Genomic DNA, 12616 nt, shown 5'->3' on the forward strand with positions numbered 1-12616 from the left:
GCATTTTTTGTTTTGTTTTGTTTTGTTTGAGACAGGTTTCTCTGTGTAGCCTTGGCTGTCCTGGAACTCACTTTGTAGACCAGGCTGGCCTCAAACTCAGAAATCCACCTGCCTCTGCCTCCCGAGTGCTGGGATTAAAGGCATGTGCCACCACGCCCGGCGAGAAACCACATTTTTTTTTTTTTTTTTTTTTTTTTTGGTTTTTCGAGACAGGGTTTCTCTGTGTAGCCCCGGCTGTCCTGGAACTCACTTTGTAGACCAGGCTGGCCTCGAACTCAGAAATCCACCTGCCTCTGCCTCCCGAGTGCTGGGATTAAAGGCATGTGCCACCACGCCCGGCGAGAAACCACATTTTTTTTTTTTTTTTTTTTTTTTGGTTTTTCGAGACAGGGTTTCTCTGTGTAGCCCCGGCTGTCCTGGAACTCACTTTGTAGACCAGGCTGGCCTCGAACTCAGAAATCCACCTGCCTCTGCCTCCCGAGTGCTGGGATTTAACCACATTTTTTAAAAAACATCATTCTACAGTATGGTAGGAAAAGAAAAAGTGAAGTTCCTAGTCTAATCTTGACCAAAGAATTTTTTTTTGACATTTCCTAATTCACAGTCTTATTGTTCTTTCTTACTCTAGGTCCATATTCTCAAAATATGGTCTGAAAGCATCGATGACATCAACAGTAGTTTTGTAGTAATGCTAGAACATTATCGGGTGGTGGAGAGATGCCTCTGCCTTCTATCTCTGCATCTTTTTTTGGTGCTTTCAGTAGTCATTCTGGAGCAGAGCATTGGAGCCGCTGTGATGAGGGCCCCAACAGAAAACCAGTGGCACTTACAGGTTATGATGGCCTGGTCTTTGGATCTGTATCTGCCACTCCTTCCTCCTCCCTCCATTTATTTAGTTTGTGATTTTTTGTTTTTTGAGACGGTTTTATTATGTAACCTAAGCTGGCTTCCAATTTGTAGTAATCTTCCTGCTTTAGTCCCCTGTCTGCTTGGATTACAGGTGCGAGCCACCATGCCTTACCTGGTGGCATCTTTTATAGTAAGGACCCAAGTTGTATGAGAAACAAGGTTGTTTGGAGACTGGCAAGATGACTATGTGGGTAAAAGCACTTGCCATCAAGTTTGAGAACCTAAGTGACTGGAATCCACGTGGTTGAAACAAAGATCTGACTTCAAAAAACTGTTCTGTGACCCCCACATGTGTTGCACATACAAAAAAAAAATGAAATGTAATAAATAATAAGGATATTCTTATTCATTTAACAGATATAAAGAATATTCTTTTTGTTTATTTGCTTTTTTAATTTATTTATTTGTTTTATGTAAGTACACTGTCACTTAAGACACACTTAAGGGCATCAGATTCCATTACAGATGGTTGTGAGCCACCATGTGGTTGCTGGAAATTGAACTCAGGACCTCTGGAAGAGCAGTCAGTGCTCTTAACCACTGAGCCATCTCTCAAGCCCCTTTTGTTTATTTTCAAGTCATGGTTTTTCTGTGTAGCCCTGGTTGTCCTTGAGCTCACAGAAATCCACCTGCCTTTGCCTCCGAGTGCTTGGGTTAAAGGTGCTTAACACTACTGCCAGACTGAAGAGTATTCTTTAAAAGGACAATCAGTTTGAAAGTGGCTCAGACTCTGGAACTCATGTGGTATAATGAATATGTCTGTAACTAAGCTAATGGCATGGAACAAAAGACATGGCTGTTGCTAGGAATAACACATGCTTATAATCTCAGACATTTGGGGTCTGAAGTAGAAGGATCTCAAGTTCAAAGCCAGCCTTGGCAACATTGTCTTAAAAGTTTAAAGAATGGGCAGAGGCAGATAATTGTTGGAGAATTTGCTGTGCATGTGGGAATACCAGTTTTGAGAGATATTCTCTCTGAAAAGACATCATTGCTTTTCCCAAGTATATGGTATTTTAGAAACTCTGTGACATGTGGTAATATAATTGCCCTCTTGTTTGATGGGCTGTGTACTAGTCATTGTTCTATTGCTGTGAAGAGACACCATGACCAAGGCAGCTCTTACAAAAGAAAGCCTTTAATATGGGCTTGTTTACAGTTTCAGAAGTTTAGCCCATTATCATTATGTCAGGGAGCAGGGCAGCACACAGGCAGGTACCGAAGTAGTAGCTGAGAGTTACATCATGATCTGTAGAGCAAGGAAGAGACTTGGGGCCTGACATGAGCTTTTGAAACCTCAAAAGCCCACCACCCTCAGTGACACACTTCCTCCAACAAAGCCACACCCACTACAAGGCCACACCTCCTAATCCTTCTAATCCTTTCAAAAGAGTTCCATTCCCTGGTGACCGAGCATTCAAATACATGAGCCTATGGAGGGGCACTCTTACTCAGACCACCACAGGATCTGTGGATCACACATGAGAATCCTGCTGTCTTTTCAGCTATAGAATTAAAATTAATTAAAAATGAGTCGGGGTTCTTGCTGTGCTAAGCACAATTAAGACTCAGAGTCTGATACTCAATACCACCCCCAAAACTGCAAAACCAAGGAAACTGCTCTCCCACTAATATTTTTATTTTAGAAAATATAATTTTAATAAGAGGTCTGTTTATGTTGAGACATAATGGATTGTTAGCCAAATGAGTTTGTAAACAAATAATCTAAAAGTGTCCTGTTCTAATTTCTAATATAACTAATCTGGTCCTCAGTGATTATTTTTAAGTTTGCTTTGTGTTTCTCAATAAATTTTAAGATTATAAAGCTATCCCATGGGAAAATGCCTTAGAACCATTGCTCAGAGCTTTAAGATAGTGTTTTACCAGTGCTTTGTTTAAACACTAACTTGGGCCCTTTGACTTTATGGTGATAAATCTGAATTGTGCACATGTAGGATACAAAGGGGACACATTGTAATTTGTTCCTGAATCGCTCTTCTTGTAAAGAAGGCCTGGAGCTCCAACCTCTGAAGAAAACTTCTCCACTGGCCTCTGGAGTTCACAGCCTTCTGGCGCTGAGAATAGGACTTCTCACGTGTCAGGTAAAAAACTAAACAAAATAAATCAAGCATATACTTCAGTTGGAGTGAACTGAGAGAGGCTGTGAAAGGTAGCAGGATTAAGTCGCAAGAGAAGAAAAGACAGAATCAGACCTCTAGCTGCCCGTCGCCCCCTGCTCCCCAGGATTCCTGCTTTGAGCTGTTTATCTTGATGTTCAGTACTAACAAGTGAATGAGTCAGATGGAAAGATAACAGTGGTAAGGAATAAGGATAGTAACTAGCTATCTAGTACTTCCTGTTTCCAGGGTAGTTGTCTTTTATTCTAAGCCAGTCTGCTCTTAGTGAGTGTTCACATTAATGAGTTGCTTGCCTAATTAAAATGTAGTTGGGGCAGCAACTGTATACATTGGTAGAATGAACAATGAAGTAACGGTGTTGGAGAAGTGGCTCAAGAGTTAAGAGCCATCGTCTCACAGAACCCAGGTTCGATCCCCAAGATCCACATGGAGATCAGAAACGCCTATAATTTCAGTTCCAGGGGGTCTAACCACTCTCCTGGCCTTTGTGAGCATCTGACATACATGGAGGCAAAACACCCATATATCCATAGATTGAATAACTGAGTAATTTTTAAATGAAGTATTAATGAGTTCAAATCCCAGCCTTACATATGGTGGCTATGTGACTTGTTCGAGGAACATAACGTTTCTCAGCCAGTTTCCTTAATGGCGAACTCCACTTGCTTCTGTCCTGGGCAGCAACTGCATTCAACAAAAATGATACAAAAGGGTGTGTACTTGCAAGATTGTCAAATGAGGCTTTTCTTCTGTTGTACACTTCTTCCACTGGGAACACAATCCTCCGAACTGGAATTTGAGAGCAGGGCTTGCTGTGTTTTGGGTTTCTTTTGTTTGTTTGTTTGTTTGTTTGTTTGTTTGTTTGTTTGTTTTGAGACAGGATTTCTCTGTGTAGCCCTGGCTGCCCTGGAACTCACTCTGTAGACCAGGCTGCCTAGAACTCAAGAGATCCACCTGTCTCTGCCTCCCAAGTGCTGGGATTAATGGCGTGCGCCACCACGCCCGGCAGGTACCAGACCAGATATCTTTTTTTTTAATTTTTATTAGATATTTTCTTCATTTACATTTCAAATGCTATCCCAAAAGTCCCCTATACCCTCCTCCCACCCTGTTCCCCCTACCCACCCACTCCCACTTCTTGGCCCTGATGTTCTCCTGTACTGGGGCATATAAAGTTTGCAAGACCAAGGGGCCTCTCTTCCCAATGATGGCCAACTAGGCCATCTTCTGGTACATATGCAGCTAGAGACACGAGCTCTGGGGGTACTGGTTAGTTCATATTGTTGTTCTACCTATAGGGTTGTAGACCCCTTCAGCTCTTGGGCAGTATGTCACCCGCCTTCTCAGTGAATCATACCCCATCTCAAATAACTACTTCCTGTTTTCCTGTTCTGTGTCTCCCACCCCACTCTCTTCTGTACCTGATGCAGACTCAAGCCCATAATGAGCTTGCAGCAAGTATCTGCTGACTTCCTGACCATCCCTGGAAGTGTCCACATTTACTGTCTCTGACATGTTCCAGTCAACCTTGCATCATTCCCTGCCATTTAGACATTTAACTCAGAAAAACAAAGCAAGCTTTGCAAGAGCTGACCTTCTTGTCCCAAGTTTCACAGATAAGCAGCAGAACACAACACAAACCTTTAGACATCAGACCTCTAGGTTATCTTGCTACAGTTATCTTCATCCTGACTACTCTCGAACTACCTAGTTGCTCTATTGTTCAGGATGTCTGGCCTTTCTAATGTGTCAGAGGTATCAATTTATCTCAGGCTTGAATATGTAAACTGGCCAGGCTAAGGAGCAATGTACATATGAATATATAAGCATGCATTTATCATAGATGAGGGTACCCTCATCTTACTAGCAATCTATGAACATGTGTGAATCTACATAATAGCTCTATTTACTCTTGTCTTAACTTTTGTATTATCTCTTAGTGAAGTGATGAAGAGCATTTGAAGCATGGGATTCAGTGTGGTTTATCTCCTTTGGCCCCTTATTTCTAAACAGTCCTCCTCCTCTGTTTTAGCTTCAGTGAAAACCTTTCAATCTAGTTTCTCAAACCATTATCCTTAGGACCTCGCCACTCCTAATGCCGAGCTTTGCCAAGAGAGTAAGAAAGCTAATGACATAATGCTGCAAAGACTGAAGGACTGTCAGCTTAAAAAGAAAGACTTAGATAAAGAGGTACTGTGGTCTTCTTTTCTACAACCCAATTCAGTTTACTGGGAAGAGCTAGCTAAAACCTCACAGAACAATGGTTGCTCCTAAAGTTCTGGATTTGTTTAAAAAGTGCTTGGGGACCAGACTAGCTTAAATTACACCTTTTAGAAGTAGATCTGATATCTAACATTTGACTTATTTACAACTTAAATCTCCATTGGAAAGTTTTGTTCACATGGGGTTGATGAGATGGCTCAGTAGCTAGGAACGGGAGCCACCACACCCGGAGTCTCAGGAGTTGGTTCTTGCTTTCCACCACGAACCCGTGGCCTGAACGGGACTCAGCATTCAGCTAACTAGGATGTCTTGTACCAAAAGGCGGCCAAGAAAAAGCAGACAGGGTTTCATGTGTCCTGGAGGAGTCACAAAAGCTGCGCATCGGTTCCCCTGCACTAAATAGTGATCACAGGGCCAAGGGCCACCTGCCAGTTCAGTAAAACCACTTGTCCATAGAAGTTTTATTGAGGGAGTCATGTACCAAAGTCCCACCCACCAGAAAGCAGGCAGGTGTTCAGTGTAAACAGTGAGTCATCCTTTGGAGGGGCAGTAGACACCTCAGACAATGCAGGGTTCCAGGTGACTTGCCAGCTTGTTTTGCTAAGCATAGCAGTCTTGGACCCTCTCTCTGTAGAAACTCTTCGTCATGGAAGTGGTAAAGCTATGATATCATTTAAAGATCGGTCTTTGTGTTGTTGGATAACTTTATCATAAATGTTTTAGTAGTTAATTTTATTTCTTTTCCTCTAAAATAAAAAAATGCTTTTTTTTTCCTAGTTATTGAAACATAAAAACAGAATTTCGACTCTTAAAGAGTTAATTGCTAGTGAAAAGGCACTTCAAGCCCACACTATCGAGGTGAGTTATAACATGTTATACTTGGCTTCAGCGTGGAAATACACCACAGATAGTCATGTTCTCTTGGCAACTTTGCTAATGTCCTTCTAGCTCTTAGTTCTGGGCTGTTTGTTTATTTTTGTTTTTGTTTTTGTTTTGTTTGGTTGGTTTTGGCTTTTTGAGAGAGGGCCTCTCTGTGTAGCCTTGACTGTCCCAGAGCCCACAGAGATCTGCCTGCCTCTGCCTTCCAAGAGATGGGATTGAAGGTGTGGGCCCTCATCCACTGGCAAGTTCTGTATTTCTATGAATCCAGCCTCATATCACTTTTATATATATGAGTGTTTTGCCTGCACGTGTGTGGACTAATGTATATGCAAGAGGCCAGAAGAGGGCATCGGATCCCATGAAGTTGCACTTACAGATGTTGGTGAGGCCACCGTGTGGTACTGGGAACTGAACCTGGGTTCGCTGTATGATCAGTACATGCTCGTAACTGCTGAGCCATCTCTCCAGCCCTCTTCCTCTGATTCTCAAGCTAAAATGACACTGGGAAATGCTAAGAGTGTGTAAGGACTGAAATGTGTACAAACATATCTAATCTTAGATCACAGATTTTGATGCAGACGAGGTCAAGAGTACCAGAGATGCGCCTGTGTTGCTGGCAGTCAAACTGGATAAATACCACAGTCTGAATGAGGAACTTGATGTCTTGGTAAGACAGACCAATGCCTTATGGTCCCTTTTACCCCCAGGGCCAGCCATTACATTTGAAGAAGTTATCAACCTTCAACGTATTATTAAAGTGTCATTAAAATATTCACACTGGCACTGTGGCAGTACTGTCGCCAAAAATATGAAAGTATTTTCATGTACATATCAGGCTGGAGAGATGGCTCAGTGTTTAAGCTGCAATTCTAGAGGACTCAGGTTCAATTCCCAACACTTGCAAGGTAGCTCACAACTGTCTGTAAATCCAATTTCAAGAAATCCAATGCCTTCCTCTTACCTCTCAGAATACCAGATATGCAATGAATATACAGACATATATGCAGGTAAAACATCCATACACATAAAATAAAATTTGATTTTTAAAATGCTTATAAAAATATAAATATTGCTCAACATAATTTGTTTTTAGGCTAATACATATGCCTTTCAAAACACAGAAGCCAAAAGGTAACGTGCTTTTATTTTCCCCGTTTCTAGGGATCCAACCCAAGGCTTTCCTCCTGCCAGGCAAGCATTCTACCTACTCCTAGCTGTAACCCTCCTTTTTGAAGTGTTTTGTCTTAAAAATGTTCTTTATTTGCATGTATGTACATCTGTGCCCTCCGAGGCCAGAAGAGGATGTCATATCACCTGGAGCTGGTGTTATATAGTTGAGTATGAACTGTTTGATGCCGGTGCTGGGAACCAAACTCGAGTCCTCCGAAAGAGCAACGGACCGTGCTCTGGACTGCTGAGCCATCTCTCCAGTCCGTATTTATTTTTTGAGATAGGATGTTACTGTCTCGTTCAAGCCAGCCTTCCTCCCATAATGAAATCTCCATGATCTCACTGTAATGGAAAAGACCGGAAATGCTTCTGACAGAGCAGAGAAATCTGTCCTTTCTTTCTAAATGACTTAAGAGCAGACTTCGCCGGGCGTGGTGGCGCACGCCTTTAATCCCAGCACTCGGGAGGCAGAGGCAGGCGGATTTCTGAGTTCAAGGCCAGCCTGGTCTACAAAGTGAGCTCCAGGACAGCCAGGGCTACACAGAGAAACCCTGTCTCGAAAAGCAAAAAAAAAAAAAAGCAGACTTCAGCACTCTATTCATTACGTAGCCATTCACCTTTAAAAGAGAAGAAAAGTGACAGTCCATGCCTGTCATCCCCGAACGCTAGAGACGAGGAAAGGAGGGCTTCAAAGTGTGACTAATTAAGGCTATACATTGAGTTCAAGGCCAGCCTGGCCAACTTAGGGAGGCCCTGCCTCAAAATCATCATCACCATCATCATCATCATCATCATCAGTGTCCTGGAAGTAGGGCTCACCTATCAGAAGCTAGACCCTAGGTTCTTTTCCTATCCTGGAAAGAAAAGGGAAGGAAAGAGAGGGAGGGGCTGTTGCAGCCTCTATAGCATTCTGCTTTACCTTGCTCCATAGGGTCCTCCTTTACCAATATATGAGTATATGTAAAATGTAAGGAGACTGAAAATCACTCTTTCTTTAAAGATTTATTTTATGTATATGAGTACATTGCAGCCGGACAGATGGTTGTGGTTGCTGGGATTTGAACTCAGTACCTCTGCTCACTCTGGCCCCTCAGGCTCTGGCCCAAAGATTTATTTATTATTATATGTAAGTACACTATAGCTGTCTTCAGACATGCCAGAAGATCCCATTATGGATAGTTGTGAGCCATCATGTGGTTGCAGGGATTTGAACTCAGGACCTTCAGAAGAGCAGTCAGTGCTTTTAATCGCTGAGCCATCTCTCCAGCCCTGAAAAATCACTCTTGGCACTGCTATTTAGTAGGTTGTTTTCTGCAGTTTTTCTTCTATAATTTCTTTGAAAATTAGCTTTGAGAGAAAATTATTAATAAACTTTCCTAATGACCCTAAATGCCACTCTCAAAGAAATTAACTTTTTATTTAAAACTTTTATTACATTTGATTGATATGTGTGTGTTGTCATGCAAAGTGCCATGGCACACATGGAGGTCAGAGGACAACTTGCAGGAGTTGGTTTTTTCCCTTTCTGTGTGGGTCTGGGGGATAGAACTCAGATCATCAGCTATGGCTACAGGTGCCTTTCCATACGAAGCCACCTCGCCAACCCATATAATATTTAATTTCAATAGTATTCTTGCAAAAAAAATGGACAGTAGGCTGGACTGTGAAGTACATGAAGCCAAGCCTTAGACCCGTGTATTGTTTGCGAGGGAGGGTCTACATTGTCACACACATCACAGCATGTCTCTGTGTGGGCTGTCTGTGCAAAGGATGGTGACGAGACCTAGGTGTGATTCATGTTTGCAGGTACTAGCAGATGCTTGGCTATTTGCAAAGCTATTTCACAGTAGAAAATAACAGAATCAACAAAAGTCTATCATAACCACTGCTCTGTATGCAACCCACCCCCAGATCCGGCCATCTGTGTCATGACTCACTCCATTAGAACTCAGTTTCAGAGGACAGTACAATAAGTTAGAGCCGATGGGTTTCATTTTATTTTACACCCGTTACATGGTGGTTTCCAGGTTACATTTTTGCTGATGTCTCTCCATAGATTACAAAGCTGGGAGGGCTTCTGGAGAGCAAAGAAGACCACTACAGCAGACTCATTGAGGAGAATGACAAGTACCGGAGGCACGTAGGCAGCCTGATAAATAAGGTACTCATCTCCCCGCAGAAACAAAACAGAACAAAACAAAACCTACTTCAGAAAATGTCAGGCTAGGGTGTGGCCCAGATGGGAGGCCGTCTGCCCAGCGTGTGCCCTGCTTTTGGTCCTCAGCATAAAGACGAAACCAAACACCGATGCTAAACTTAACCCCAACATCACATCAGATCTAACGGAACTCCAGAAAGAAAGGGATCTGAGGTTTGCCACTTTTACCCCTAGTGCACCCCCCCCCATCTCCCAATGCATGTTAAATGCCCCCATTAGCTGGGTAGCTAGCTGGGAAGTGCTCAAGAAAGTCTTAATTTTGTTCCTTTACCTTCAAAGTAATTAAACATCTTACTAAGTTAGTGTTTTACTTTACTGTTTTGTTTGTTTTCATTTTGGTCTTTTGCGACAATGTGGCCCAGTCTGGCCTTGGAATCCCAAATTCTGTTGCCTCAGCCCCACAGGTACTGAAATTGCAGGCATAAGCCAACCAAGACTGCATTAGTTTAACCTAATAGGCTATAATTGTTACCTGGCCCCTCTGTCACTGTGAGGAACACAGTAGATTACAGTGAGTTTCTGGGACTCCCGTTTCCAGTGATGAGAGGATTTAACGCCCTTGTTATTCATATTTTTTTCTTTTCTTTCTTTCTTTCTTTTTTTTTTTTTTTCGAGACAAGGTTTCTCTGTATAGCCATGGCTGTCCTGGAACTCACTTTGTAGACCAGGCTGGCCTCGAACTCAGAAATCCACCTGCCTCTGCCTCCCGAGTGCTGGGATTAGAGGTGTGCGCCACCACACCTGGCATTATTCATATTTCTGATACCAAAATAGAAAACGAATATTTTGTCTGTTGTAAAAATTTTACTTATTGCCATCAAATAATTAAACTTCAACTTGTAAAGATTTTTAAAAGAAGAAAACAAAATTAAATACAAATACTTGTATTTATAAAAAAAAAATTGTTTTCTCAAGGTAACATCATATGAAGAAATTATCAAATGTGCTGACCAAAGACTTGAGATATCCCATTCTCAGATTGCACAGTAAGTTAAGAAAACTATTTTTTTTTAATTTTTTGATTATCTACTGATGTTTTGTTTTATTTTCTGACTTCTAAGGTTTTTTTCCCTCTGACTCTTAGAAATAGGATAACAGGGCGTGCTGTATCCTTTAGTATAGACTAAACCATGACACACACACACACACACACACACACACACACCCGCCAACCTGGTTCCAAACAAGCTACTTTATTACTTCTTGCATCTGTGGCACAGCCTGGCTTCTGGCAGACTGCTTCCTTGCCTTCTACTGTTTCCGAGGGTTTTACAGCTTTTTCTGAGAATTTTGGTATTACAAATGAACTTCTTAAAAAGGTACCACCAGCTTATATTTAATCCAAAGCAAACGTATCTCAGGGAGTTTGAGACTTATAATCTTGGATTTCGTTTATTTATTTATTTTTTTTAAATCTTCATTGGCCTTGGGTAACCTGGCTGCTAGGCTGAGAGGGGCTGTTCCTGTCTTCCTGGCTGCTAGGCTGAGAGGGGCTGTTCCTGTCTTCCGGGCTGTCCAGCCACAGGAAGAGGTCTTACAAGAAGCAACCATGGCCCCACCCCTGTGGGTGGTAGAGCTAAGGTGAGGATTGGCCACTTGCCTGCCCGCCTGAAGGAGACACAAGAAGTCAAAGGCTTTATTCTCTCCAGCTGACTATGTCAGGAATCAGCTGTCTTCACTGCATCCCCACCAACACCAGCTCCATCCACCACCAACTACCAGGATGGTAGTTCCAGCTTCTGGGTGGATGATCTGCAGAACAGACCTGGGCTTGTCAGCACTGCCTCCCTCCCCACCCAATCGTCACCCACCTGGTGGACAGACAGCCACCACACAGCAGACTCTCAGGGGGCTGTAGGGCAAATTGGTCCTGAGAGCCCCAATATCGAGCATGGCAGTCAGTCGGTCATCAAGTTTGCCAAAGACCACCCTGTGCTCCAGAACTAAGCAGGCAGTGTCCTCTGCACAGTTGGTGAGCACCTATGGGCCCATTTGGAAGCTGGACCACAGCTCAGCAATGGGAAACAGCACACAAGACTTCCTTCCTCCTTCAGTGACAGCTTTGTGGCAGGGTTACTCCCACAGCGTAAAGAGGAACTGCTGAGCACCAGCAACTGTTGCTTGCCAAATCACTTACCCCAGAGAGCCACCCTGCAGCTACTCTTTCCCTGCCAGGGTATCACCAGCCCACAGCTCCACTCCCCAGAGTTTGTGATACCCTGTTCTGCCTGTCAGAGGATCCCCTAACCAGAGTGGGAGAACAGCCCCCACGCATGTAGTTGATTACCTGAGCATCTGTTTGCAAACCCACACAAATGAGAAACCTTACCACTGACAGAGGCAGCTGTGGGTAGACATGCAGGTTCCAATAAACTGGCGCTGGCACTACTGCAATACACAGGACATGGATCTTCCATCGTGACCCAGCCTTCTCCAGATGGGACTGCCCAACCTTACACTTCCTGGGCAGCTAGGTGTGCTGGTGTGTCTTTAATCCCAGCCCTTGGGAATGCAGTGCAGATGGATCTTTTGAGTTTGAGGTCAACCTGGTCTACAGATGAAGTTCCAGGACTGTCCGGGCTACACAGAGAACCCCCACACCCACCCCGTCTTAAAAAACTGAAAACCAACCAAACCAACAAAAGTTATTGTGCAAGCCCGAACAACAGAATGTCCAGGACACAGTTCAACCTGTCCTCCAGACCCCAGACTTTCACATCCTTTCCAAGAAGGGCAAGCTGACTAGCCTAGCCTGGTTGATTATGAAAGTATACAACCTGGAGAACAGGAATCTAGATGACAGAGATCAATAGATGGGTCTAAGAGCCACTCTTATCCCCATCCCAGATCCAAATTCTGAACATGTGTGTATACAAAATGTCCGAGATGGGTTGGAAGTTTGGGGTATCAGGGTTTATGTCAGGTCCAAGTTAGGAAGAGGAAGACAAGAACTCCCTCAGCTTGTTTCTACAACACAGATGCAGAGATTGTCCTGTGTGCTTTCAATTTCTAAAAATGATGACCAACATTAGAAGCAGAAGAAATTGAGGCATAGAAAATGTTCTAACATCTTAAA

At 43.2% G+C, this 12616-nt stretch overlaps 1 protein-coding gene across 7 annotated transcripts in view; it reads left to right on the top strand.

The window, feature by feature from the left end:
• The window catches only part of Cage1 (cancer antigen 1), a 31899-nt gene that overhangs the window by 15314 nt on the left and 3969 nt on the right, over nucleotides 1-12616 (top strand). For 6 of the 7 annotated variants that reach the window (XM_085831165.1, XM_021180475.3, XM_085831168.1 and 3 more), the window contains 7 exons: nucleotides 2865-3011; nucleotides 5127-5237; nucleotides 6048-6128; nucleotides 6712-6819; nucleotides 7314-7343; nucleotides 9379-9483; nucleotides 10456-10526. In XM_085831165.1, coding sequence (XP_085687291.1) covers nucleotides 2865-3011; nucleotides 5127-5237; nucleotides 6048-6128; nucleotides 6712-6819; nucleotides 7314-7343; nucleotides 9379-9483; nucleotides 10456-10526 — 653 coding nt within the window. The remainder of the gene's footprint in view (nucleotides 1-2864; nucleotides 3012-5126; nucleotides 5238-6047; nucleotides 6129-6711; nucleotides 6820-7313; nucleotides 7344-9378; nucleotides 9484-10455; nucleotides 10527-12616) is intronic. The other variant, XM_085831166.1, reaches the window with a different exon arrangement.

This window comes from Mus caroli, unplaced genomic scaffold (genome assembly GCF_978045245.1).
Source record: "Mus caroli unplaced genomic scaffold, Mus_caroli_1 scaffold_15, whole genome shotgun sequence".
NCBI lineage: Eukaryota > Metazoa > Chordata > Mammalia > Rodentia > Muridae > Mus > Mus caroli.